Source organism: Diospyros lotus, chromosome 14 (genome assembly GCF_014633365.1).
Source record: "Diospyros lotus cultivar Yz01 chromosome 14, ASM1463336v1, whole genome shotgun sequence".
Lineage (NCBI taxonomy): Eukaryota > Viridiplantae > Streptophyta > Magnoliopsida > Ericales > Ebenaceae > Diospyros > Diospyros lotus.
The window spans coordinates 9,067,620-9,095,484 of NC_068351.1; the positions used below are offsets into that span (position 1 = coordinate 9,067,620).

The window sequence follows — 27,865 nt, forward strand, 5'->3', positions numbered from 1 at the left end:
ATTTATTATGCATGTACATTTGTGTTACTTTTTATTATTTTTTGTATATTATTTTATATATTGTCGACGTTCAATTTCAACCGAGTGTGATTCATTTTGGATCGCAGTGAGTGAATCTAAAAATGTCAAGAAAAAGAAAACAAAGATCTCGGATATAAGTGAACACATGCGATTTTCACGTAGTTCAACCAAAACGATACCTACTCCACGATCGTACTCTGATTATTCTTCCAGAGTGGCGGTATCTGATTATTCTCCTTACCCCCTTGTGATATCTTTGACTCTTATTTATAACGAGGGGCCTTTACAATTTGAATAAAATATAGAAATATAAAGATAATATAATAGGAAACAAAGAGTCCTTATCATTTGCATAAAATCGAGAGTGAGATCCTTATTTTGAATAGTGTGATTCATTTCAGATAAAATAAGTGGGCCCTACTTCTGCCTGTTCAACAACTTTGTCACTTATGCGAGCTGGGTATTTTTTTTAGGCCAACAAGCTGATCGGTCTAGCTAATTGGAAATTTTATTGAGAGCTCGATAGGTCAATTGCTGAGAGCTCACTAGGAGTTTTGCCGGAAGCTCGTTTTACGAGTTTCGAATTTTGGTGATGTATGAGCTTTTTTTGACGAAGTTGCCTGAACCTTCTAGGCTTCGGGCGATTGGGCTGGCCCATAAAGAGTGGTATGGAAAATACATATAACATATATAAACAACAAAAAAATAAATAAATGTATGGGGCATAGTTAGGAATTTAAATGGGTCCTAATTAATCCTATTTAATACTAATATAAATGTAAAAATAAAAAAATAAGTATAAATCTCTTTTTAAAAATTATTAAAATAAATAAATAAATAGAGGTAATTAAAGGTCTCATTTGGATCTCACACTAGACCCGTTTTGATGGCCTTAGGGTAGCTTGGCCCGACCCAGCTAAGTACCAGGACAATCGGCTATGTTGGGTCAGCCCAACCCGCTGTAAGGGAATGGAGGTTTTGGGGCAGAAGTGGGCCATTAGTGAACCAAGAGGCCCGTTTTCCGTTTGGTTGGTCACTTGGTCTTTCACCTTCAATTCTTAGTTTTTATGTTCACTACTTTTGACAATAAAAAAAAAGTAAAAAATGATCTTCGATTTTGTTTTCTAGAATTTTTAATTTTTTTATTCGTTTACTCAATCAGTCACCCTTAGCAACTGAACATTATCAAAATATCTCCCAAGTGGGCATTGGTGTCCCGGTAGTTCAAAAATGGGTTTGGGCCTGTTAGCCGGTACAGGAGCCCAGAAAGTGGCGCATCACATGGAGATAACTGTGGCCCATTTGCTAGAAATGGGCTTCTCTTAATAATAATAATAATAATAATAATAATAATAATAATAATAATAATAAAAGAAGGAATAGAAGAATCCCTGCCCTCTACAGTTACATTGCTCCATATCCATAGACATGCTTGAATTGAATACAATAATGTTGCTATCATATAATGTTGTTGTATGGCCAAAAGAACACAATTCCTTGGTTGGTTGTCTGTTGTTTTCTGAGTGCAAAGGGTAAAGCCAATGTGGAGGACTATTTTATATGATAATTTGAACCAATTTTTCACCCATCTCTATCTCTGAAAGATAGTCTGCTCACTAAAAGCAAAATAGCCCGTCTTAATAATTTATAATTGTAAAAAATATCAAAACTATTATATTTTCAATAATATTCTTATGTCTAAAAAGCTTTTTAAAGACACCCATCTTGCCTTTAATTTTTGTAAAATGTTGTGGAGTCATGTGAAACTGACAACTAATAGAGAGGCTGCTGCTGGGCCAAATTTTGAATAAGAATGGCATATATGATTTGGCCTGTGTTGTGCTGGTTATGAGATGCACTTTTTGATTAATTAATTAATTAATTAATTAATAAACAACGTCCAGTCCGTATGGTCCCTTTTATCATTCTTAAATTGAAGGCAACCGGAGGCTGCTAGCTAGCTTAGGCTTTTTCCAACCAAACTTTAATACTACTCTTTAAAAGTCTCAACGCCAAAGTAATGTTCTTTCCATGTTTTTAATTTTATTTGTTCGCACCAAAAATCTCTATCCAACTCATGTGTGATTGTCACACTCTGATTTAATTATGTCGACAGTTGATTCAAAATATTTAAATATGTATTATTTAAACTAATAAATTCTTAAGTCAACTTTAATTAACATTTTTAGATAAGAACCCATGATATTACAAGTGGTATTAAAAGCTAATCTAGAAGACTAAAATCACTCCATGATGAAGACCCGTGATTTATAATAATTGAAACCTATTGTTATCGAGGGTGAGGGATTAATCTAACTACTATAAAAATTAATTTGATGAGAGATATTAGTGAATATTAATTTAGACAACATACGGATATCATTGAACATTTACTGCGTTGCCAATCACATCACAATCTTATTTGAGTTAGGTAGTAAGTTAGGCACGAAAGAAATAATGTAGACAGAGTTTTTTTAATATTAAAAAATAAAAATTTATTTTATTATTCTGATAATGTCCAGAACAAGTGCCCCTATCCCGGCAGCCCCACATTATGGGAGGGAGGTAAATCAAGACTCGAACTCTCTTGATTTCGAACACGAGAGCATCCGCATTTACAGTATCTCCATGAGAGCATTAGAGTCACTTAGACTGAGCTGTGGGGGTAAATTTATTTTATTGTTATTTCATAACAACGAGGGTTCACCATCTAATGTAGTAATTTTGTGAGAGTTACCCTTTTAACTATGAGATCCGATTATTTTCACTGTCATGCCTTTAATTAATATTAACCGTAACATATTCCTATCAATTACAGATACAGTCCATCTATGGCTATTAATTAATTAATTAATTAAAATAATGTAAGGATTAAAACTTAGTTGAGAAGATGCCATTGCTGACACCAAACTTTACCTAATGTCCCAGTGGGAGATAAAAGAGTAAGATAAACTAAAGGCTCACTCAAAGGAGCCTTTCTTTCATCATTCATGAAGGTAATCATTTTAATCATTAACTTGCACCCTAATTCTAACCCACTTTGATTTATTTTCTTCTTCTCAAAACTAAACAATTAAATCAGTATTTAGAGATTTTCCTGTGCAACGTAAGTCCAGCAATTAAATTAATTCCTGTTCCTGCTTCACCCATGGAATTAGATTATAAGACCAATTTAATACTCAGTTACTTATGTTGGGCGCAAATTAAAGGTCAAATTTTCTTTGAACTAATATTATTGTCATTGCCTGAAAATCTTCATTTAATAAGTCACATAAAATTCTTTTTTTTTTTTTAATTAAGATTATAATAAGAATATCAGATCGTTTTTTTTGTTTACACTAAAGTGTCTTCTCTACACTGACATGCATAATATATTCTTATTCTCATAGTGTTTGAAGACAAACTTACACACAAGTTTTGGTATAGACTCTCTCACACACACTTCTAAATTAAAACATATTATACATTGTGCGAAGGGCACCCATATCTTGGATGCAATAGACAAGCTTACACAAACTCCGGTATAGATTTTCTTCCAATGCAAATGACCATTAATCATCTTTAGGGAAGATGAAGTTATGTGTGTGTGTGTGTATAGCTAGTTAAAAGGTCATGAAAGGGGCATCTTAACTCCAAGAGAGGGGGCCGGAAGGTCTGGTACCAAGAGGGCCAGGGCCAGGGGGCTGAGCCTTTTTTGCGTGGGGGTTGGGCAGAGTTGGCGCCATTCAAACATGTACAGCTGCAGCTTGGGGTTGGACCCTACCCATGTGATGCTTTCTTGACCATTCCATTCCATTCCCCAAACCTTCTCAAACCCTTTTCCTTTCACCCTCAAAAAGCAAAGAAGCACCCTCTTATCTGCCCTAAAGTCCAGCCCCACACCATGCGCCCCCCCCCCCCTCCGGTCTCTCTCTCTCTCTCTCTCAACTACTATTAATTTTCTTTGCTTTTCTTGGGAACAAAAACCACAAAAATTCAACCCCAGAAAGAAAAATGATGTCTTCAAAGAATTAATTCTTGTTTGAAAACATTATCATAACCATAAGCTAGCTAGTGGTTTTTATCTTTGATTATGGGTCAAGTCGATAGGTATTCCTTTCTAATATGAGTAATATTGATGAAAGATATATATATTTTTGATAAATAAAATTTCTCACTCTGTGAAGAAAGCATGAGGGTGCCTGTTTTTGACCGTTCCTTAATAACTATGTATCATACAAGAAAGAGTATTTATTAAAATAACTAATACTCTTTGTATAAGTGCATACAAAAACCAAAACATAATCTACCAGATGATCACCTTTTGAAAATGAATTTTTTTTCGTTGCTTTTACAATTATTTATTTCTTCACTTACACTTAACTGGTAGGAACAACCATTTTAATATCAAATAATCATAACCACTAATGATCATAGCTCACTTGAAACATCGGATAATTGAATTATCGCAGGAAAAAAATAAAATTTGGAGTGACTTAGTGCATGTAATCAATAGATTGATGGTGGATTGCAACAACAATAATGGAGCAACTGGGGTTGATGGATTTCATCAATCAACATCCTTGCAGCTTCAACATCATCATTCATGCTGCAAAATTAATAACAAAAAGTTGGGCAGCTTTTCTTCCAAGCCATTGGGATGCTAAGGAGTAAGGCCAGGCACATACATAAAATAATACGATCATGCCCTGCATGACTGCCGTCACATCATCATCAAAAGGTTTGCCATCCATCGCTTACCTTATAGGTCCCATTTATTTCATTCCCAGTTAATATATAATGTATCTGTTGATATGAATTTTAATACATGAGTCCCAGAAAAAATAATGTGTGTGTGTGTATATGTTTTTATAATAATTGTTCACTCTTTATACAATGCAATTAAGTTTATCTTTGTTTTTATAATAACTATTAATCTTCAAATTTGCCTTCTATAACGAATTGGTACCTGTATTTTAATTTTTATTATCATAATTATTAAACTTAGTTTTTGGGTTGACTTCTCCTTCAAAAACAAAATTTGACTATTTCTAGTGCCAATAAAGAAAATTATCACCCCTACAATTAGGTTGGATAAACTTCATTTCCTAATCAAATTCAATAAATAAAATAGTCTTAATTAGTCATTATTAATTATTTGTAAAGAATATCCTGAGCATTCAGACCATATTAATTGATACTTAAAGAATAAATATTTTCTGCTTGTAGTATGATTGCTTAGTGGTATGAAAGTTCAAAGACATCATTCTGTGGCCCTAATATTATGGGTCGGTTCATATGTTTGCTAATACTTGTGTAGACTAACTCCTACTTAATAAATAATAATAATAATAATAATAATAATAATGCTGGCCATGTCATAGTAATACATAAGATAGTTAACCAACACTTACTCGGTCACTTGAGCAGGCAGCCAAGCAAGAAGAGCTTTTAGCAGGGCTGGCCGGAGACTGGAGTGGAGTTAGTGTCATAAAACTGTTACTGTTGCAGTGTCTAACAATGCGACTCTAACCACACTGGAAGTGGGATCTCTTTCTGCCCAACTGTTGAGTTCACGAAGAGAACGTTAATTTCAGGAAGATTTTCAAAGTCACGCTACTTTTATATGTAATGATGTATTAAAAAATTTCATTAGAAAGACTGCGTACTGTAATCCAAGAAAGAGCTAGCGATAATTGTGGCGGGTGTCTAATAAGTATCTGCCACTGCCAAGTGCCAATATTCCAAGCCTTTGGCTAACTTTAGATTAAGGGTTGCCCAGATGTCCCAACTGTTAATTAATGATTAAAGAGCAATTGAGAGTGCTGCAATGTTACCTACCAGTTGTCTCCCCATGCCTAAGTTCAAAGCAAACACTCCATCCCCAGTCCCCATTTAGCCGTTACATTATCTTAATTAATACGCCCATCATTTCCGGCTATGCTTCTCGTCCCCACATTCCCTTGTTAGGTCTGTTTCCACCCCAAAGGAGATAATATTTAATATAATTATATTATTATACTCATGTAATATAAAAATATAAATAAATTTACTTTTAATTCACACTGTACTTTTTTTTATAGTTTGAGTTATGAAATATTTTAAAGACATTTAAAACATTTCATAACTCAAATTTAAAAAAAATAATTATAGTTCAGACTAAAATTAATTATTTTATAAAAATTAATTATTTTATTATGAATATAATTTTTAAATGCACGCAAATAAATGAACAACAAATATATACAAGTACATTATGTTATGTTAGTAGGGCGACTAAGAATGAAGTGAATTGAAATACACGCGTCGGCTTGAAAGTCGAAAATAATGTTATGTTAATAAATCTTAGGGTGTATTTGATTGTTTTCATGAAAATTGACTAATTTTCACTCAAATTTTAGTTTCTGAGATATTTGATTGGTCAAATTTTTTAAGTAATTTATTTTTTCACTTGACTTGTTATGGGCATTTTTTACTTTTACTATAAAAGATTTTTTCATGGGAGGCTGGAATAGATTTTTCAAAAAAATGAAAAATCAACTCAAATCTTCCACTCTACAAATCATTTGAAGCTATGGCAGAGGAGAAGACACGACGTACCAAGTTTTGAGGGTAGTTGACACTCGACACTAAGCAGGGAAAAAGAGAGTAGGTTTTCTAAACTTAATTAGAGCCGGAGGGTGTTAAATTTTTACTAATTTAATAAATTTCAATATTAAATTTATTAAAATTCAATACAAATTTACAAAATTTTCAATAAATTAAATTTTGGTAAATCCTCAAAATTTTGTCCAATTAATTTCGTTGTCAAGCCTTTAACTTTGCAAAATTATCTCAAAGCTATTACTTTTTTAAATTTCTTTTCATCTGCAGTATTTATTTTGAAAAGTAACATTAATTTTTTAGATAGGTTTCCTGATAACAATTAAACGAGGACCAGTTTATTTAATTTATTTTTTTACATTTTTTGAACCTTTTAGATTGAACTTTTAATTTCATTGGTAGTATTTAATTTTAATTTAAATTGCCATTATATTTTGAGAAAATTAAACGTGATATCTTTGAGAATTAAGACAATTGAAAATCTATTTTTAATAATTAAAAAATACAATAAGTATATTTGGGTTTAGTATTATATTGTAGTTTTTTCTATTAATAATTTTCATAAAAACTAAAATATTCTTATATTTATAAAACTTCAATTTTTTTAGGACAATCAAACCATTGTTGTGGTTATCACCAACCACTCTTGCCCTAGGCAACACCGCTATTTGTGTTTTAACAGCGTCAAATGGTTACAGATATTATTAACACTTGGATGGGAAACTTGGAGCTGCAGGTGTTTGGTCATGTATTTTCAATAATTAAAATGGTGATTAAATTAATATTTAATTAGAAGATAATTTAGAGAGGACACTAATTAGTCGCTACTTCCTTCCTTTACCGTGCAATCTTTCTTAAACGATGAATCACAAGCTAATTAAGCAAGAGCCCAGAGATCTAATTAATTCCAGGAGAAGCAATCCCAATCCCAATTCCCAAAATTCAGATATTAATAAATAAATTGAATTATAACCATACATACACTTTGCACTCCATTTTAGTGATCAAATATTACTCACATAGTAAGTAGTATATTGGCAAAAGAAAAAACTATTATTATAAGGAAACCTCTTAAAAATAGTATTTTTTTTTATTATCAAAAAGTTAGATAATTTAAACGAAGTCTGTAAAGTTAGTTTTGAGATATTTGGTTAATTAATTATTTTTAATAAACTTTTCTGTGTCTAATTAAGAATAAAAAGCAATTAATTAATTAATTTTTTCATCTTTAATGTCTTATTATTATGTATAGTTTGCTTGCTTAATTAACAACAATCCCACCTCAACTTTTTGAATTGAAGTCATAATCCAAGGATTCGAGTAGTCTTTGAAGGCGGTCAGGTCAAATTTCCCTGTTTTTTTTGCCAAACCAGACGTACAAACAAGTCAACTTTCAAATGGACAAAAACGTAGTGATATTTTTGTTGAAGCAAGCAGGGACACTTTTGGCATTTTAACCCTTCTTGTTTAACTCATTCAACCAACTTGGAGGAGGAGACAACCACCATAATTTTCCCTAATTAAGCACAGCTTCCCCCTTCCCTATCCTCAGCCACGAATATACCCTTCGTGCGGCGTCGTTTAGTGAACCCACCTGGCCCACCTCGTACTTGTCGTTTGTTCGTAGATCGTTGGGTTAGGCCGCCCAAAACCAAAAGTAACGCCCCAAGGGGGCAGAGCCTTTCGTAAATAAGGCCAAAACGGGGGTTAAAATGGAATTCCAGACGCCGCTCAACCGCAAAGCAAGGCGCGCCAAGGGGAAAACGCCAATCCCACGCGCCACCGCCGCGAGCGTTCTGGACACTGCTGATCCCGCATTCTCAGGCCGCCAGTGGGGACCATGCCGGCCGAGTGGGGCCGGCGCGTGAATTGGCAGCAGCTTTTTCCCCCCTTTTTTCACCATTCAGCCATCGCTTTGTAACAGATTTACAATCATGGCTTAGACCCCAGAATTTCTCATGACTTTGCTCTCTGTGTCTGTGTGTGTGTGTGAGAGAGAGAGACTTGACAGTGGCTTGGGCAAGGAGGAGCTTTTTCCAGTTCACTTTGCTTTTACAAAAGCAGACACCTCTCAGATTCTTCTTCTTCTTCTTCTCTTCTTCAAACAGCTCGTTTCGTTCTCTCTCTTTCTTCCCTCAAAACTGGTTCAAGAATCTGTTTCCATGTATTCTCGCTCCATGCTCGCGTGAAGCCTTATCTGCATTGTCCTATTCATCTGTAAGTTCCGGTTTATATTTATTGGCTTCGTTCTTTTAGGTCTTTTCGTTTTATTTTTTCCATTTGGATTTTCGCCCTTCTTTTTCTTGCCTGCTGCATGTTTGAGACTCTGATGTTGTCAAGCGTCATAGCGATGTATAAACATATGTATATATATTATGTAGATGTATTTGTATATATGGATATACTTTCTTAAGTTTTTGAATCATGTCTGGTAAATGCTTCTCTGTGTGGAGAAATTCGGAATGTGGGTTGGGATTCTAGGTGAAAGAGTAGCAGTAATTGGTGACTGAATGAAGGACTAAGAAATACTTTTCTCAAGAAGGTGAACTTTCCTATTTGATTATTTTAGTTGCTGGATTGTATTGGAAATGTAATATTTTTCTGGTTGTTTGCTGCTTGCCTTCCCCTTGATTTTTTATTCGTCTAATTTCACGTTCTTCAATTTTTGTGCTTTATTTATATCAATCTTGCAGAAATCTAGTGGCCGCTTATTGATCATCTTATTTGATAAATGTTCTAATGGGGGGGCAACTGTAGTGCAATCTGACTGAAATCTGAAAATGGGGATTTAGTTGTTGTAGGGAACAGAACACACTTGTTAAGCTGTCAAGGACAATCAGAATTCTTCCATTTGGCTGTTGCTTATCTCTGGGCTGACTGGTCTTACTCTGGCCTTTTCTTTTTCATCCTCGCATGTTTTGGATAGATATCTTTTGTTCTGGCACTTAGTTCTGATCCAAATTTACCCTTTTTTTTATTTTTTATTTGGGCTGGAACACTTTGGTTTACAACTTGATAGGTGCAATCAGTTCTATTGGACACCTGCGATTCTTCAGCAAAGATCAGTTACAAATAGCTGTAGTTGACCAATAGCTGAATGCCTTCAGAGACATTTTTTTTAAGCTAAAAATTGTCACCTTTTTATAAATACCTTGATTCTCCAAAACATTGCTAGCTTGTTCCCATGCGATCCTGGTATTTCTTTTGCTGTTAGTTTCATGGAAATTACTAAGTCATGTGCTTGCTATATTGAGAAAGATTAATCCATATTAAAGATAATAAATTCTTCTCTCTGAACCTTAAAATTATATTATTTGATTTTGTTTAAGAGGTAACGAATGGAATAACCTTTCTATGTTGCTTCTGATGATCAGAACATAAAAATCTGGACAAATGACAAAGGTAAGTCCAGTACTGGGGGAGCAGATGCAGATGGAAGCTATTATGTCAGTGTCTGCTGATGTGAGCTTTGCTTCTGATCGGTTTCCAAAGTATAGAATAGGACCTGATTACGAGATTTTTGATGAGGAAAAGGAGGATCCTCAGGGTCCATCTTTGAAGGAGGTGATTGTGCAGGAGACTGCACAGCTAGTAGAGCAGCACAAGCGTCTCTCTGTTCGTGATCTTGCTAGTAAATTTGACAAGAATTTAACAGCTGCTGCCAAGTTGTCAGATGAGGTATTAACTGGTTTGATCAATTTTCCTTGTCAACTTAATACATTTTCTCTCTTCTGCAAGAATATATTCATATTTATTCACTATATGAATGGGTGTTAAATCATATAACCTGATCTTTCTTTAATTAGAATCATTATTCTCTCATACTGAGGGCGACCATTTTCTATTTGCATTAGATTGACAAGTAAACTGTAACAAGTTTTTCCTGGAATTTAGGCTAAAATTAGAGAGGTGGCTTCTTTGGAGGGACATGTTCTTTTGAAGAAGCTCAGAGATGCACTAGAATCTCTGAGAGGCAGATTGGCAGGTAGAAATAAAGAAGATGTGGAGAAAGCCATTTCTATGGTTAGTCTTTTACCTGTTCCATTGTTGTGAACTGTTCCATTTGACTTCTCATAAATTTGGAACCAAATAGTTTTTCTTACATTCTGTTGCTCATATGTTTGATCTATGTCATTTTAAGTACATCTGCAAATGACCTGGAACTTCTTTTTTGTTTTTGTTTTTTTTAATGCTTTTCGTACTTGAACTATTCAGAAGTTTAGACAGTTCCCACATTATTTAAGATTCCATGTTGCTTCTACTCCTTGCAATGTGTCATTGCAGTAAAGACATTGTTATTCCACTAAGTACTAAATCAAGCAGAAAGGCATATAGCGTGCCAGTTATAAGTGGACATCGGGTGTGGGTTTCTGTCTAGGTTTCACAACTCTATTAATTCCTAAATCTCAAATTTCATTGAGACCGTTCTGACTAGTACTAAGGTTTCTTTTATTGTCTGTGGGCAGGAGTAAAACAGTCATGTAGTGCTGTCTGCTGATATTTTTAATTTTGTGTATATTACCATGGGTTTCGACATTGAAGTAATATCTTATGGAATATACATAACTTCTTTTCTTTATAAAAAATCTTATATATGCATACTTGGTAGATTGTTTTAGAATGCAACTTTGGGGTTGCCTTTAATCTGTATTCAGATCACATTGTGCATGATGTGGTACTTCACAGTCATTGCTTGAAGGAAGTGCCATATACAATAACTAATTGACTGGACAACACCTTCACTTTCAATGGGTGGTACTTTCTACAAGCATCTCCCACTTTTCTATTGGCAGTTACAGGTCACAAATAAAGAAGAGCACCTGAACTCATTTTCTTAGGGCTGTATTATCCTGAGATATGTGATGACATTCTAGTTTGCAGGTTGTAAACATAATGTCTTGTATAAATGTTTGCCAAAACTCTGAAGTACAGATGCTTCTCTACAGGTCGAGGCTTTGGCTGTAAAGCTGACTCAAAAGGAAGGAGAGTTAATTCAAGAGAAGTTTGAAGTGAAGAAGCTAGCCAACTTTCTCAAGCAGGTTATATGTTGTGATGAAATTTTGCAACTCTCTTGAATGTTCTCTCTCTCTCTTCTTCTTCTTCTTCCTTTAGCTGTTTTATTGTATTTGTTGTTGTGACAATGTTCTTGTTCTTGAGAATGGCAGCACCAACCACTCTTAAGTACGGGGTGCAAATGGGTGGTCTAATTTAGGTTACTACTGAAACCCAAATATACCCCCAACTGGAAAAAAACAAAAAAAAAGAGAAAAGAAACAAACCGTACATGTCATCCTTTCAATCAATGGCATATGAATTCCAGATGCATTTATCTAATTGAATATTTTCAGTTTCACCTTCAATTTGTTTCCTTCTCTCTTCTTGCTGGTCTGCTTTTGGTTTATCTTTGATACATCATAATCTGTTGTCCATTCAAATATAAATGACTTCTGTTTTGTTATTTTCCTATTTATACCATCAATAAGTCCATATAGGTAGGTCCAAAAGAGTAATAATGTTTATCTAGCAAAAAGAAAATGTTCCTATGATCACAACATTATCCATGCTATATTTTTACAGTACTTAATCTCAAATATTCAAATTTCTTTTTTTTTTCAGGTCATATATTTAATTTCAATCTGCTCAACTTGACATCCCTTTTTGAGAGTATCATTTTATTTGCTTTTGATAAATTTTCTTGCGTACGTCAGCATACCCTTCCACCATTATTTTGTCTTGTACATTTTTCCTGATGAAATTTACTAAATGGTATCTCTGATTCAAGACTCCCTATTTTGTGAGAGTCAAGGGAGAGTTGTTTTTGTATGCTGTCTTTTTTTATTTTCTTTTTTGAATGGAATGCTGAAAAAATTGTTTGATTTGTATTTATTCTTTTTACTTATTAAAAGAGGTGCATGTAACTATGAGAAACAAGCTTAGGTTAAAATGAAAGCAACCCTCAGCTATCCCTTTTCATAGAGTAAACTTTAAGAAGGTAGCATTTCATGGTGATCACATAAATGACGAGCTTTTTTGTTAATTATGCATGTTATGATACCTTCCTTGTGTGTTTCTTCTTTCTTTTTTTCCTTTTTTTATTTTTTTCATTTTATACTGAATGTATATAATTCTCATTTTTTTTTTCATTTAATTCTTTACCAAACAAAATAACAAACTTTATAACATTTACATCCTGTTGTATGAGAGGTGTTTGGCTTAGCTTATTTCTGGTCAAAGGGAGCTTATAAGCTCCTTAAGAGCTTAAACTTTTTTGTTACCTGTATGGCAAAGTAGGAAGAACTTATATGCTACCTAGCTCGCAAGCTCTTTCAACGGCTTGTTTCAAAAGTAGGTAACTGGCAGCTTTTTTTTGGATAGATTATAAGCTATCTAAAAAGCTGTAGTTGACCAAATAAAATACCAAAATACTCTCTTTAAAATCTAAAATTTACAACATAAAGGAAATAAGTTGTAATGCCCCGGTCCCACTCGCGGGTGTTACCGACGATAATCTCCTGGATTCCTCGCCCCGAAGCCCGAATTTGAAGGGTAGACTATGTTTCATGACGAAACGCCCTAGGTGGGAACTAGGCTTCGTCTGGCCCTTCGCTTACCCAGGATCCATAAACACCCTAGGACCTCGCGAGTTTCTTATGAATAAAGAAATAACCCGCTACACCGCCCAAGGGCTTCAAGATGCGTCTTAACACCAGGCTAGACTAAGGGGAAAACTCGTACTCAGAAAAATCCTCCAAATTTTCCGCTATTTCATTTCTCGGGGACTCCTTCAGGGATTTTTATAATTTTTCTATAGCCCAAAGTCTCCCAAAATTGGGCCCTATTATTTCCCTTTTTATTCCCTTAATTTTTGAATTTCCCCCCCCCCTTTTTTTTTTTTTTTTCGCGCGCGGGCCCCACGGCCGGCTGGGCCCTCCCTGGGCCCGGCCGGGCGCTGCCTGGGGCGGCCGCTCGCTGCCTGGGGCAGCCGCGGCCCGCGGCTGCGCGGGCTGGCCCAGCAGCGGCCGCGCGCGCGCACCCGCGCGGGCTTGTGCGGCCGTGCGCTCACGCGCGCGCCTGTGCGGCCGTGCGCTCACGCGCGCGCCTGCTGCGCGCGCACGCCTGCCCCCAGCTGCTGCCCGACCTGCTGCTCCCAAAAAGATTTTCAGCACCCATTTTTTTTTTGAAAATTCCACTTTCCAACACCCCAAAAATACCCAAATTCTCCAGAAATTAAAATAAATAAAATACCTCACTTTTCTTCAAATTTACCTTTATTTCTCCATAAATAAGGCTTAACAATATTTTTTTTTTTTTTTTATGCTTCCAAAACATACAACAATCATTCACTAAATTGCAACAAGCTTACACAACCCCTTGATGCTTAAATCCCCCTTTATTAAGAATATAGCTTACAATATATTTGCTACATCATACATCAAAATAAAAGGTAATTTACAACATGCTTAGGCTTCCAAAACCCAAGCTAAATTACATGAGTTCCTTAGGGTCTTCATTTCATCAAGCATGCTTAACCTTCCAAGATCCCTTCCTTCTTGCACATGAGATACCTACATGGTGAGGATAAAAACCTCATGAGCTATTAAGCTCAATAAGGGTGCAATGACAATAGTATGAACATGAAAATAAATGTGATGCCAATGCATGTATGCAACATGGTTAGGGCTTCCACATCCTCACAACCACCTTGGTTTGAGGCTTTAATCTACCCTACCCCACTCAACCTCATGGCCATAGGTCCTAGCACAAACAACATGCCAATGCACACATAGAAATCATGCATCATACTTACAACTTGCAAGCCACCATCCCATGGGGCTATCCCTTACCTTAACTCCATTCCTTGAAGCTTGAACCCATTCTAGCTTTATTCCCACTCTTCTCCTTGAAAGAACCTTGAATAAAATAAATCCCATGGATTTAGAAGAAATGCATTAGGAAAAAGGAAGGAAACCTAGCCTTTAATGGTTAGAAAAATAATACTTCCCTTACCTTTCTTCTTTCCTTTCTTCTCTTGGGAGAAAATTTTCCTCTCTTTTGCAAAAAAAATGGAAGACTCCTCCATTTCTTTCTCTCTTCTTTCATTCTCTTTTCAAATGGCCAAAGAAGACAAGTCTTCCTTACACTTGCTTATTTGTATTATTTCTCCCATCATTCAAGAACAAATTCTAGCCTTTGGATCTTATGGATTTAAGAGATTAAATCCTAGCCCTTTACCAAAAGCACAATCCATGTGCTTTGTAAGAACAAATCTTGGCCATACACTTTACCTTTCAAGAATACATCCAAGCCATTGAAAGAAACACAACCCATGGCCTTAGTCTTCTTAAATCTCAACCATAGGATTTCTTTCACTTTTCCAAGACCAAATCCCCACCATTTAAGAAAGCACAATCCAAGACTTATGGAGAGCTTAGATCCCAACCTTTGGATTTCTTTGGAGATTAAATCTCCACCTTCCACCTCATCTCTTCTCTTGGATTAACAAACCCACTTGGAAATCCATGCCCACTTGAAGGTTTTAATTTCATTCATTGGATTTAATTCCACTTTCAAGACAAATCCTCCACCCTTGGATTATCTTGAATTCCCATTTCTTTCTCATTTATTTAAATGGGACTATTTTCAAGCTATCATCTTGAAAGACATATATACATATATTACATATAAATTAAATCCCACATTTTCCAAACATTAATGGGTGACTAATTTCCCATTTTCTTTTGGAATTTTCTTTAATTCAAGTGATCATTACACCCACATGGCTAAAATGGCTCATCTTATTTTCTTTTCCATTTAAATAAAAGCCACCATTTTTGCTTGAACAAGAATATGCCAAGTGTCACTCTAAGACACAACTTGGCTTCCAAGCTTTAATCTTATCCATCCATGTGGCACCACCAAATAAATACACCAATTTAGGAAAAATTAGTTATTTCCACTCCCATAATTAATTTCCCCTTTTTCTCATATTTAATTCCTTTATGGAATTTCTCTCCAAAATTACTAAAATACCCTTTGTGAATTTTCAATCCCATTTATCTCCACATAATGCAAAATAGGAACTAATTCACTTCCACACTTAATTCCATCTTGGAATTATTTTCAATTTACCAAATTACCCTTTATTGGACTTCATTATCCAAATTACCAAAATACCTCTCTCATAGGGCACTCTCAATCTCAAGGATCCAACACCTTCTCACGGGCATTTTTGGAATTTTTCTCACTTTCTTTCTCATTTTTTTAACACCTGTAACACTGGGTGTTACATAAGTTGCCATAATTTTGGCTAAGCCAACTACCCTCTGGGAACAGATGCAATATGTCTAGAAAATACACTCACATGCTCATTCATCACATTTTTGTTCTTGAACTGAAGATCATTTTAAGCAAAATTTTATTAACTGTACATGTTTGAAAAATCCAGTTTTCAATCTTACAATGCAAGTCAAGGACAAAGGTAAAAGTTAGTTATCAAGAAGGATCCAATTGGTTCGATTGTTTAAGAAACACTAGAAGCCAACTATGTGATTCAGATCAAGACAAAGTTTGGTAAGATTGCTGAGCACCTTGTTTTAAGAGGCATGCAAGGGGTGAATTAAAAGAATTGATATATTATATATTTTTGGGAGAGGGGTCTGCAAGTGGGGATTTTTATTGAATATGATCTCAAATGATGTATGAGGCCAGGGCTTCAATTTTCTTATAGTAGGTATGAAGTAGTGATCTAATATCAGTTATATGTCTATGTTTTTAGGAATTTTAATAATGCTAAAAAATACTAATGAAATGAAAGGAAATATTGAATTCCAACTAAATTATACCTCTTCACATGTTTATCCTGTAATTTTGTGAAATGGCTTCAATAATCAATGCACACATATAGGATAATAGCATGATAACATGACAGGGTTGGAGGAAAGAGTTCGAATTTAGAGGGAACATCCTTGAGCTTCTGTTTGTGCATGAGATGAAGTGATAAAAAATGTTTACATGTGTGAATGTATCTCAAATTATTTTTGTATTGCTTGCCATAAACATGCAAACATATATTTTCTTGATTAAAACATATTGCTCTTAGTAATATATAGAAATGAGCTACAAAACATATTTAGGATTAAAGGTTAGAGAAACCATGAAATTGTGTTTTTCCTAGTATATATTTCTAGAAATGCATCTGAGTGTATTTACGATCAATTTATTTACTTCAAGTTTGACTGTGCAGTTTTAAATGATGCAATCAAAATCAATATTTCTTCTATTATTTTCCTATCCAGTTTAGTTTTTATTTGTTCATTCTTTGCATTGTGCTCTTGTGTTTATGAAGAAACTCAATCTCATGTTTCTTTACAGGCTTCTGAAGATGCTAAGAAACTGGTTAGCCAAGAAAGGTCCTATGCTTGTGCAGAGATTGAGAGTGCCAGAGCAGTAGTGCAAAGAATTGGAGAGGCTCTTGAGGAAGAAGAACGAATTTCGCAGACCTCAGGAAAGCAGGTTCTGAATGTGATCTGGGATATCAGTATTATATATTTACATAATGTATGCTTGTATGTATTTATGAATTCTGTTAAACATTGCCTTCTGGATCCTGAACTGATGTATATAAGTAGTGTTCCATGAGGAGATGAAACAAATAATGAAGAAGCCTTATAATCAGAATGTGATAGAATCCTGAAGTTGGTGTGGCTGCCTGAGAATCTCATTATCAAGTGTTATATCTGACTTAATTATTATTCATTAATTTGTCTATTCCACCTTTTGTTGGAGTTGAAACCATGTTTTTTATGATTGGCAGTGTTTGCTTTTACTTGTTGCACCAGGAACCTGCCTAGATTTGTGTAGCCAGCAAATGTCTAAAATCCCATCTTCCTTATAGGATAACGCCCAACATTATCCTATAACATTTATGTATGTATTTTTTATGTCATGCCGTTGGGCCTAGATTCTTGTTTCTTTCATAGCTTACCTTTTCACATTTTGATTGACCAGTTTAGATTGTTATGGGTTTTGTATTTGGAATTGGGAAAAACGTCTAAGATTGCCTTGTAAATAGAAATCTTGATGATAGTTTGATGCTAAGGATAGGAATTAAACCTTAAATTTGGAATTAGGCCTCAAGAAATGTTCCTCAAGTTTGGAATAGCAAAATTGATGGATAATAGATAAGTTATCTTTTCATTTGCTAAAGGTGACAACTTTTTCCTTTAAGAATTTAATATATGTTAGAACTTGATCATTATCTAGTGGTTTTCGTTAATCTTTTGTTTTTTATTTAGGCAGATTGTGTGTCAGGTGTTACTATTGGTTTATACAATTTAATGTAAAGCGGTATTCATGATTGATTGATTTTTATCCTACTGCTGCTCTGCTATTACAGAAAGCATAAATATGATCAACTAATTAACATGGCTCACACATGAACAAGCCATAAATATAACAATGATATTTTAATTTTAGATAGGGAAAATCAGAAGGTTAAGAATAAGAGATGATAGAGCCAGTCATCAACAGTGGAATTGGAATTCTGTGCATCTGTATAGTTAGCGGATGGAAAATATTCATTTTATTGTAGTTCTAGAAAGATTAATGCACATGTTTGTTTCCTAGGAACTATGAGGGATCCCTTGCTGAGCATAATTGTGTAATAGCTTTTCTTTTCTTTTCTTTTCTCTTTTCCCTGTTGCCCTTTCCATCTTTGTTCTAAAGAAATTCATTGACTTTTCGTGTCTCCTCCTTGTTCTATATCACTAATTTTCTTCACATGCTCCTGGACAGTTTACAAAAACAAGGCAAAATCATTTAGTGAACTCTCTTGTTTCCTAAACTTGTAGTGCACTGAAAATTTGGGTGTCCTCTAATTCCTTCACACCTCTCTTGTTAAATATTGAGTCATATGCTTTTGATAAAACAATGATTTGATAATTTTGATTCATGTAGTAGCACTAAGTTTAGGGTTGAATTGGTTAACTCCGTAGTTCCTAGAGGCTGATCTTTAGTTCTTCACTAACAATAGCTGATAGCATTTGTTTCAGTTCTTCATTTTTTGGATGTTCTTCACTAACAATGCTTAGAAACCACTTGTGTTCTTGATGCATCTTGTGATAGTTCTTTGACAATTGACATGCTGCATCATAGTGGGAGTACTTGGTGGCTCACCCCCAGTAGATAGTTCATTAAACTATGTTTCTTGTATAGAACTTCCATAGACAATACTGCTTAAATTGTACAACTGTTGATGCAATTATCACATGTTGCTTGTTTCATATCTGTTCCATAATTCATAACATTTACTAAATTTCTTGTTTTAAGTTATGTTCACAGCTGTTTGTTGATGTTATTGACTTCTCAAGTACTATATTGCTGTTTGTTCACAGAACACGTACTTCTATTGCCAAATTAGATTTTTTAAAAGATCTCACTGGAACCTTTTTTCCTGTTCCTGGATTATCTACATTAACTTTCAAGCTTACTGAAGTCTGCTCAACTTCAGGGGTCTTAATTGCATTATTTACACTAATGCTTTAGTTCTTTACATGTTTAACATTGCTTTTTGGCAGCATTCGATAACTTGCATTTTAGATGAGCTATATTTCATGAGGTAAAGCCAAATATTAACTTCTCTCAAGAGGATACCTGTTTCTTAGAATTGTTTGTCAATAATGCTAGGAGCTCAAGGAACTAATGGAGGAGGTTCAAGAAGCTAGAAGAATTAAATTGTTGCATCAGCCCAGCAAGGTATGTAAAGATTGAATTCATTTCTTTGTTTTCTGTGAGTGCTTCTAATTAATTTCAGAAAGTCCCATCTTTTTTCCTTTATCTTAGACAAAATAAAAGATTCACTAATTATTAGTATGTGTATATTTCTGTATATGCATATATCCATGTATCATAGTATTTCCTTCTTGAGAACTTCCACTTTTGTTAATTACTGTGTTTTACGAGATGCCACTTGATGCCCACAATTTATTGCTTGATGTCCACAATTTATTGCTTGATGTCTTTGTTTTCTCTCTTTTGCGAGCTGAATCCCTCAGCAATAAGTGACAGTAGTTTTTCTCATACATAACTTTGATCTATCTAGGTTGACGCATCAAACAATTGTTTGCTCAAGGTTGAAGTGTCAAACAATTGTTTGGGCAACATAGAGTAAATTAGGGTAGACTAAATTCGCCCCATTAATGCTATCTCATTGATGCCAATTCATTATTTTTGCCTGTATGTTTAGCTTTTTGTGATGAGTAGTTGGGGAGAAGTAGTCACCTGTTTGGAATTTGAGAAAATGTGGTGTGTTTAATAGGTGATGGACATGGAACATGAGCTCCGTGCGCTACGACTTCAGATTCGGGAAAAGTCTACCATTTATATCAAGCTTCAGAAAGAGGTTAGTGATTTGTATGTTTTAATGCCTACATTTATTCCTTGTAAGATAAATGCTTATAAGCTGAAGTTCTCAAGATGCAACATTTCTTATGTGTTTGGAAAAATAGATGCACAGGTATGATTAAGAGTTCCGGTGTTGCTTTACATGCGCTTCAACATTCTAATTTCTTTTTGGGTGATGAATTTTCAGTATCAAGAAGAATTTCTAGTTCCATTCTTTTTTTGTGGAGTGTCTTTGTTGCTCTTTTTTTTTTCATATTACAAATCAATGGCAAGCTATCAAAACTTGTAGTGATCATAAGTTGTAATTTCTGCCATCTGCATCAACCTATTTTTTCTCTTGATTTGAGCTTCCACTCAAAGCAGTTCCTTGCTAGAGAGCATGGATTTTTGGTTTTTTGTACCAATGTTTGATGGGTACCTGATACAAACATGTGTCTAAATAGAACTTTTAGAACTTAGCTTGGGAAAGAATCCCCAATAATAAGTTTAGGTTGGGATATAAGAAACACAGAAGTGAGGCCTAATAGGAACTAGTTATCTTCTTTTTATTTTGTATGTTCAAAGATGTTATGTTATTGGTATTATGGAGTGCATGGTTCTTCATGTTTAACTAGTAGTAAATTTGTAATATTTTGAATATTTTCATAGAGGGTGAGCCTAAATAGCAACTATAAGGTTGCTCCTTCTCGACTTGAAGGTCACAGGTTCGACCCTAAGTAGTGGGGAGTTTTGTGAATTGGGATGCCCTTTTTTTTGTATAAAGATATTGGATTAGTGGTACTTCTTGTATATGCCTTTTGGTTCTTTATTTCATAAGTGTTGCTATCAAAAAATATAAATAATATATCCTGACACAGCGGGTAGCGCGTGTATAAAGAAAACACACAAAGAAACCCTTAAAACAATAAGTTTCAAGTACCCTTGAGAGAACAAATTTCAAAGACCAAAGCTGGACTCTCAACTAGGCGCAAGAACCGAAACTGTTTGCTGGAAAAAACCGAACTGGTTTGCTGGAATTTATTGAATAATAAAACTGATTACAACCCCTAACTTCTAGGTATATTTATAGAGTTTGACTAATCCATCTAATACTTGTAAAAAAAAATCCAACTAGGATCTTAATAGAAATAAAACCCTAACAAACATGAAATAGAATTAACATCCTAAAACATATGAAGTATTAAAATACTGTTCCGCTACTGTTTCGTTGCTACTGTTCCGGCTTGGTCGGGTCGGCCTTGGGCCAGGGTCTTGATTGGTGACTGCATCATATCCTTTTTACTATAACCACATCCTCTGTGTGTGTGTGTGTGTGTGTGTGTGTGTGTGTGTGTGTGTGTACATAAATCCTTCTCCATGCTTGCTTTTTCCATAAAGCCAATTATCCCTAAAGAATGTATGAAGTATACCATGGTTGAAATTTAAATAGGCATAAAATAAGAATCAATGGTTGGCCATGTACAGTAACTGTCCATCGACAATGAACCACCTGCTTGGGTAATGTATTATTTATATGATAAGCAAAGAAGTATATAGACAGGAAAAAGAAAACCTATGAATATATGAAATCACTTATCACATCTTGAAGAAGAAAATGAGTAGGATGAAGTGCATGTCAAGGATGTGGAAGTTGATGACAATGAGTCTACAAAGGTTGCTAAGAGGAGAATGATACAGTAGTAAAGAAAATTCCATGCCATATGATGAGGCTAAGGATGAATCGTGAGGTAAGCTTGATAAGTTGCAAGAGTCATCTCATGCTTTATTTCTACTTTAACTGGATGCAAGTGGATCAATAGGAAGCGGGCAGATGTGGGATGGTATCGTCGTTACTTTTTCTAGGGGAAAATTCAAAAAGCCAGGACATGATTGAATGCCAGAAATTGATGGTGATAAATGGAGCTGGTAGTTAAAATAATGATTGTTTTCGTGAGGGCATTAGAGGTGGAGTTGATTGTCAAAGGAGATGGAACATGTAAAAGAAGTTGGAAATTAGGGGGTGGGGGAAGAATTGCTTGGAAGACTATTTTCATTTCATTTTTGATATTTCTGTTGTTTTACTTAACTTCACTACACTAATATTGTACCGAGTATCTGAGCAAGGGAACTGTCTTGGTGATTATGGCTTATTTTCAATAATAAGGCTCGTTTTTGGCAATTTTGCATTATCATATTAGAGGTTCATGAATTCACTGAGGCAAGAAACTTGGGTGCTTTCTTTTTTTTTTTTTTGATAGAAAGGCAGCGATTTATTTATAAGAAGAAAAGCTACAAGAAAACATAAAAAACAGATCCCAGGAAACAGAGCTATTCACCCCAGAACAGAACATCGCCAAAAGATGGAAAAAAATACAATCCTACCAGACGAGCGTTCAGGGAGTGGACAGAAGAAGAAAAATGGATAATCTAACTGAGGGTGTGAGAACCCGCCAACCCATGGATAATCTAACTGAAGGAAAGTTGAGTCAAATCCCTTAATCCATTCCACCAGCCTCATGATTATCAGGTGGAAGAAATCCAACCCAGAATTGTCAGCTCCTTCAAATACTACACAAATTCGTTCTAACCAAATTGTCCATAGACTGCTATAGAAAATCATAAACCAGAACTTTCTTTGAGATTTGCCCACCGCAAAGAGAGGCCACTGCTCAAATAGGTCCAATATCTAGAGGGAACAGACCAAGGTGGAACCCCGCCGGCTAAATATTTCACACCAAAAAACTTGAGTGCTTAATTAGTTGATCTAGATGATATTTTCTTGCTGTCCAGTTGGCTTTTGCTCTTTGCAATATTAATTTGTTTGGATAGTCTTCTGCAAATGTTCACACCTGGTTTACTTTTTGTTTGCTATTTTGTTGATTTTCCCTCTTCTATGCTCCACCCTCCTTTCCTAACCTGTTCTTTCTGTATTCTTAACACCTGAAATGGAGACATAAGAGACTTGGCTTCTACAGTTCTCAAGGTTTGTGCTGCAATTCTTGTTTTTGCAGCTGGCAATGAGCAAGAGGGCCGAGGAGAATGGATTCTCTTTATATGAGTTTGTTGGTTCTGAAACTCTAGGGTCATCTTTGCGAATACAACCTTGTGTAGATGAAGCTCAAGACCTTTCAAAATGCTCAATTCAATGGTATCGTATGCCAACTGAAGGTAGCAGAAGAGAGTTTATTGCAGGTATTCAGTCCACCTTCTCAGAGTCATGGCTGGGGCTTTCTCATGTCCTTAAATTGGAGTACTTCTATATTTAATCTTGTAACATTTGTAGCACAAATTGCATGTCACGCATAATTATTAATCTTCTACATTCACTAACTGATGATTATGGTGCACATACAGTGTAATTTAATGGAGAGCCTTCAGGATTGTAGGCATAAATCCGTCAGTTTACCTTTTCTTTATAAAAATCAAATCCCAAGAATGTATTTATGTTCAATTCTCATCCGGCACCTTTTGATGGCATTCACACTCCTTGAAATGTCAACAAATAGCTGTCATGTACTTACTTCCAAAGACTAACTGTAGTTCTAGATGACAAGAAAAGCTGCGGTTCACAAATCACAAAGGAAAACTTACTATTGCTTTGAATGGTTTATTATCCCTCCTGTCTGCATAAAAGAGAAAATTCCACATTAAGTTTATTGAAGAGGAGGAGTTTTAAATGGTTGATGAAGAGCTGAGTAGAAGAAGTACAAAGACGTCAGGTTTTTCATTGGGAAAGGTGATATTACTAGAGAGAGAGGAAATGTACTCCCGTATCCATATGATGGTAATGCCATTAAGAACCAGTTGGTGTCAGGTGCTTCCTTCGGTGATTGGTATGGAGAAGCATTGGTCTTACACAGACTTGATGGTTTGTCAATGAGGTGACCTCAACTGTCGTAAAGGTAACCTTTGAAGCTAACAGCTTCTCATGACTTTTCCTCATAAGGAGCGTGGGTCTCTGGCTCTCTCTCTCTCTCTCCATGTGTGTGTGTTTTCTATGCTGTCCTTGGTGCATGCCTGTAAGGAACCCCACCTTGAATAAAAAATTGAATCAAAGGACTCTATGCATGGGTGACAAGGGTTGTACTGAGGTACCCTGTGATTTTAGAATGACCAGAACCAAGGGCGTAACCGGGCCTTTCTCCCAACACATCCTGGCATAGTGCCTTTTATGTACTTAAGTGGATATCACATCAAATATTGCCTTTTTTCTAGTTGAATGATCTGATGTCCGACATTAAGAAGGACCTTAGCCAGTTCTCATGTTTTATTCTTGAAGGTACAATGAAGATATAAGTGCTGAACATATTTTTTTCCCCCTCCATGTAACATTAGCTTCCTAGTCACTGGCTTGAGTATTTACATTTTCAGGTGCGAACAAATCAATTTATGCTCCAGAACCCTTTGATGTTGGAAGATTTTTGGAAGTTGATATTGCCTCAAACGGACAAAAAGTTGCTGTGACAACTACTGGCCCTATAGCTGCAGGTGAGTAGAATTAATGTTGATCTGATTTATGTGAACTAAGTCCTGTAAGGATCTCAATTTTCTTTTCTTTGATTTTCTCCCTATCCTGTCCATTGTCTAAGATGACTGTCATTAGCTATTAAATACTACTTTCATGTTTGGTACTGCCTTATTTTTTCATGTTACAGAAAATTGACAGTAATCTAGTTTAGTTGTTCCCTACAGCTGCAGGATTGGCCAATCACTTGGATACGCTTCTACGGAAACCTAACACTGAGTTCAATGTATGATACTTCATTTCTTCATTAAAATAGTATCATGGGCCATGATTTACACATCGTTCCATTCTTTAATGTTAGTCTCTTGTGTTGGCTTGGTTATTCTTGACATGCATTAGAGCTTAGTGAACTAAGATCTACTTAAACCTTCATCATTACACGAAGTAAATCCACGCATTCAACTTTCTCACCTTCTTGGTTGTTTAGGTTTTATACGACAGTAGTTTACTAGTTTGTTGAATCCTTCTTTTTTGTGTCATTCATCATTAGTTGTTCCTAGCTGCATGCTACTGTTCCTTTGCATGCGATGCTGCTTTCCACCTACTACCAGCAAGGGGAAAATGTCTCTGCTACACAAGGGATCATGTGCTTAAATCCATTTGATTGTCCCCAAAGCAGAAAGTCACCGGCTTTCTGCTCTGGGGAGTTAGGGAAAGGTCATATTTGTACCAGCCCTTGCCTTGCTTTTTTGCAAATAAGGATTGTTTCTATAATTTGAACCGGTGACTTCCAATCACAAAGGACATCACAAAGGAGTAACCTTACTGTTGCTACCAAGTCTTGCCATAATTTATTTGAATCCTTGCATGAACTTAAAGTGTTAATCTTGAAAACACGTTGAAGATATGAATACATGTATTCTTGGGCTGCTGGACGGATGATGCCACCAATACAGGTCTAACAAATACCAAGTTATTTTTTGAACAAGCACAAAAAATCCAGTTATATATTTTTGTCTCTACCAGCAGCTGGTTCAGTTCTTTGATTTATGTTCTTGACAGGTAGTTGGTGCAGTGATTTACATCAGTCTGTCAATTGTTAGAGCATAGGTTAGAATTTGAGGTTGACCACTTGTGCAAATAATTTGAAAAGTTATGTCCGAACCTATGTATTTGTCCCAGAACTTAGAATTGAGAGCCATCCCCTTGGTGAGTTCTTGTGGTCTTTATGCGTTCTTGGTTGAGTCATGATGAATACTAGTGGAACATTCTCGTTTCTTTTAGTTTTAGAAAATAAGGTTGTTCATACATTTCAAATGTACTTTATCTATTGATTCTTGCATATGTCCCAAGAACTGAAGAACATATTTTATTGCATCACCTTGTACACTTATTTTTCCCTACTAATATTATAGCTCTACAGGTAGTTATTTCCCAGATGAATGGACGAAATTATTCATCAAACTCAGTCCACTTGTTTCAAGTGGGGAAGATGAGAATGAAACTTTCTAAAGGATGGATTACAAAGGCTAGAGAATCATATTCAACACCAATGCAGGTATTTAAATTGTTGGGATACTGCATATTTTCTTCAAATAAGAGACTCTAGAGAAATATGAACATTTCTTGAGGCATGGTTGGTATCCCCCATAGGATGACATTCTGCTATATTTCATATTGTGGTAAAGTGAACAATGTTTTCCTTCATAGGATTTAAAATTTTGTAATTGTCATTCCTCATATAGGAAGAACTTTCAACATAAATGAAACTTTTACAAGTGCTATGTGTCCCTGTATGGTGCCATGTCTTGTAAGAGCTCCATTCATTTTTCTGTCAAAAAGCGAGGGACTGGCCCTATTTAAGATTCTCTAGGAATTAAAGGTTTTCTTGACATGCCAAAGAGGCTCTCCCATCCTACCTTAATATATACAGCATAGAAAAAATATTTGATTCAGAAAGAAGTTTTCTACAAACAAATTAATTGCCTATATTTAAGTCCCCTCATTCATGAAGGCTATCTTGGGTCTCTTTGTACGGCAAAAGAATAGTGTCTCTCCTGCAACGTAAGGTTTACATTCCCATATTATGTCTGTTTAACGGGCTTAAGATTTGTATTAATGTGGAACGTTTTCTTATTATGCTCTTTTATTCCTCCAGCTTTGTGGATTCAGAGGTGGTGGCAATTCTGCAGCCAAGTCATTATTTTGGCAAGCGAGGAAAGGGCAATCGTTTGTATTAGCATTCGAATCGGAGCGAGATAGAAATGCAGCCATAATGCTTGCGAGGAGATATGCTTTTGAATGTAATGTATGTGAGCCCTCCTCTTCTATCTGTTGCTACTATTTACTTCTCTTGTCCATCGATAAAATCTTTCGTAAAATGCATCCTGAAAGAAGTTTAATCTGCCATCTAAAGGGCCAGAAAAGTTAGTAACTGTTCCTTCAACCAAACCTCTAGCTGCACTGTGCCTATTCAGTCATCATTCAAAAAATATCATTTATGCATAAACATAGAAATAGGGGATCACAAAAATAGTGGAAAAGATATAATTATCTAAACACGTTTCATCCTTAAACCAGAATGTTCTTGGTGTTTTGGATTCTGAATGGCAGGTGGTGCTAGCGGGGCCAGAGGATGTAGCATTCATTTGAAGCTGACTGATTTTTTTTGAGGCTTGACTGATGTGAGTATAACGTTGTTCCCTTGGAGTGTGATAATCCCATTTGTTGTGTGTTTTGTGAGATGAAGAATGATTTCCCGCCGCCTTTTGGAATTGGGTTTTTGTCTAATCTGGTCTGGTTACATCCTTAGCAGGCGTCGTTTTTATTTGCCTAATCATTGGTTGTAACAAGTTTTTAACTCTCTCTCTCTCTCTCTCTCTCTCTCAAAGTTAAATTTAGTAAAATGTTTGAATCCCTTTACGGGCCTCTGTTCCAGATTCAGTCTAAATTGGATTCCCAGTTTAGTTTTACTATCTGACACTCTACTTTCAAAACCTCCCAGTTTGTATGCCGTTGGTTGCAGGTGCTACAAATAAAGATTAATTTGTTGATTTTTAACATTTAATATTCATTAAAGTAATCAAAAAATACTACATGATTGTCACCTTATTAATCCAATAGGTTCTTCGCCAATTACTTAATTTTATATACATAATCAACGATTTAAAGTTAATGTTTATAGACTGGAATGTCTTCACTTGCCATGCCTCTAGATCATGATCAATAGCAATTCAACATGATTTGATTTTTTATTTTTTTTTTTATATGATGCATCTTATTAGTGGTTCTTATTTTTCAAATAGTCATTTAATTGGGAATTATATATAATTGTGATTAGACTTATTTACACGTGGGCATAATCAATGACCCTTTGGTTTGGGCACCACTTAAGAAAACATTGTCTAAATTGAGTGG

The 27,865-nt window shown here is 35.3% G+C and overlaps 1 protein-coding gene across 1 annotated transcript; it reads left to right on the top strand.

Annotated features, from left to right (window-relative positions):
* The first annotated feature begins 8,533 nt into the window (after positions 1–8,533).
* LOC127791062 (stomatal closure-related actin-binding protein 1-like) lies at positions 8,534–27,494 on the top strand. The gene is made up of 13 exons (XM_052320805.1): positions 8,534–8,820; positions 9,978–10,281; positions 10,498–10,626; positions 11,550–11,642; positions 16,975–17,115; positions 19,288–19,356; positions 19,919–20,002; positions 22,995–23,175; positions 24,355–24,471; positions 24,676–24,734; positions 25,872–26,006; positions 26,607–26,756; positions 27,062–27,494. Exons 2-13 carry the CDS (start codon positions 9,997–9,999, stop codon positions 27,098–27,100), a joined length of 1,482 nt encoding a protein of 493 aa, XP_052176765.1. The 5' UTR covers positions 8,534–8,820; positions 9,978–9,996; the 3' UTR covers positions 27,101–27,494.
* Positions 27,495–27,865: the final 371 nt, after the last annotated feature.

What these genes read in the sequence shown, in the direction of transcription:
- LOC127791062 (XM_052320805.1), top strand. Translation starts at nt 9,997, where the DNA reads ATGACAAAGGTAAGTCCAGTACTGGGGGAGCAGATGCAGATGGAAGCT. An exon ending in CGCAGACCTCAGGAAAGCAG is followed by an intron (nt 17,116 to 19,287) that starts GTTCTGAATGTG and finishes CAATAATGCTAG; the next exon opens with GAGCTCAAGGAACTAATGGA. An exon ending in TACTGGCCCTATAGCTGCAG is followed by an intron (nt 24,472 to 24,675) that starts GTGAGTAGAATT and finishes TGTTCCCTACAG; the next exon opens with CTGCAGGATTGGCCAATCAC.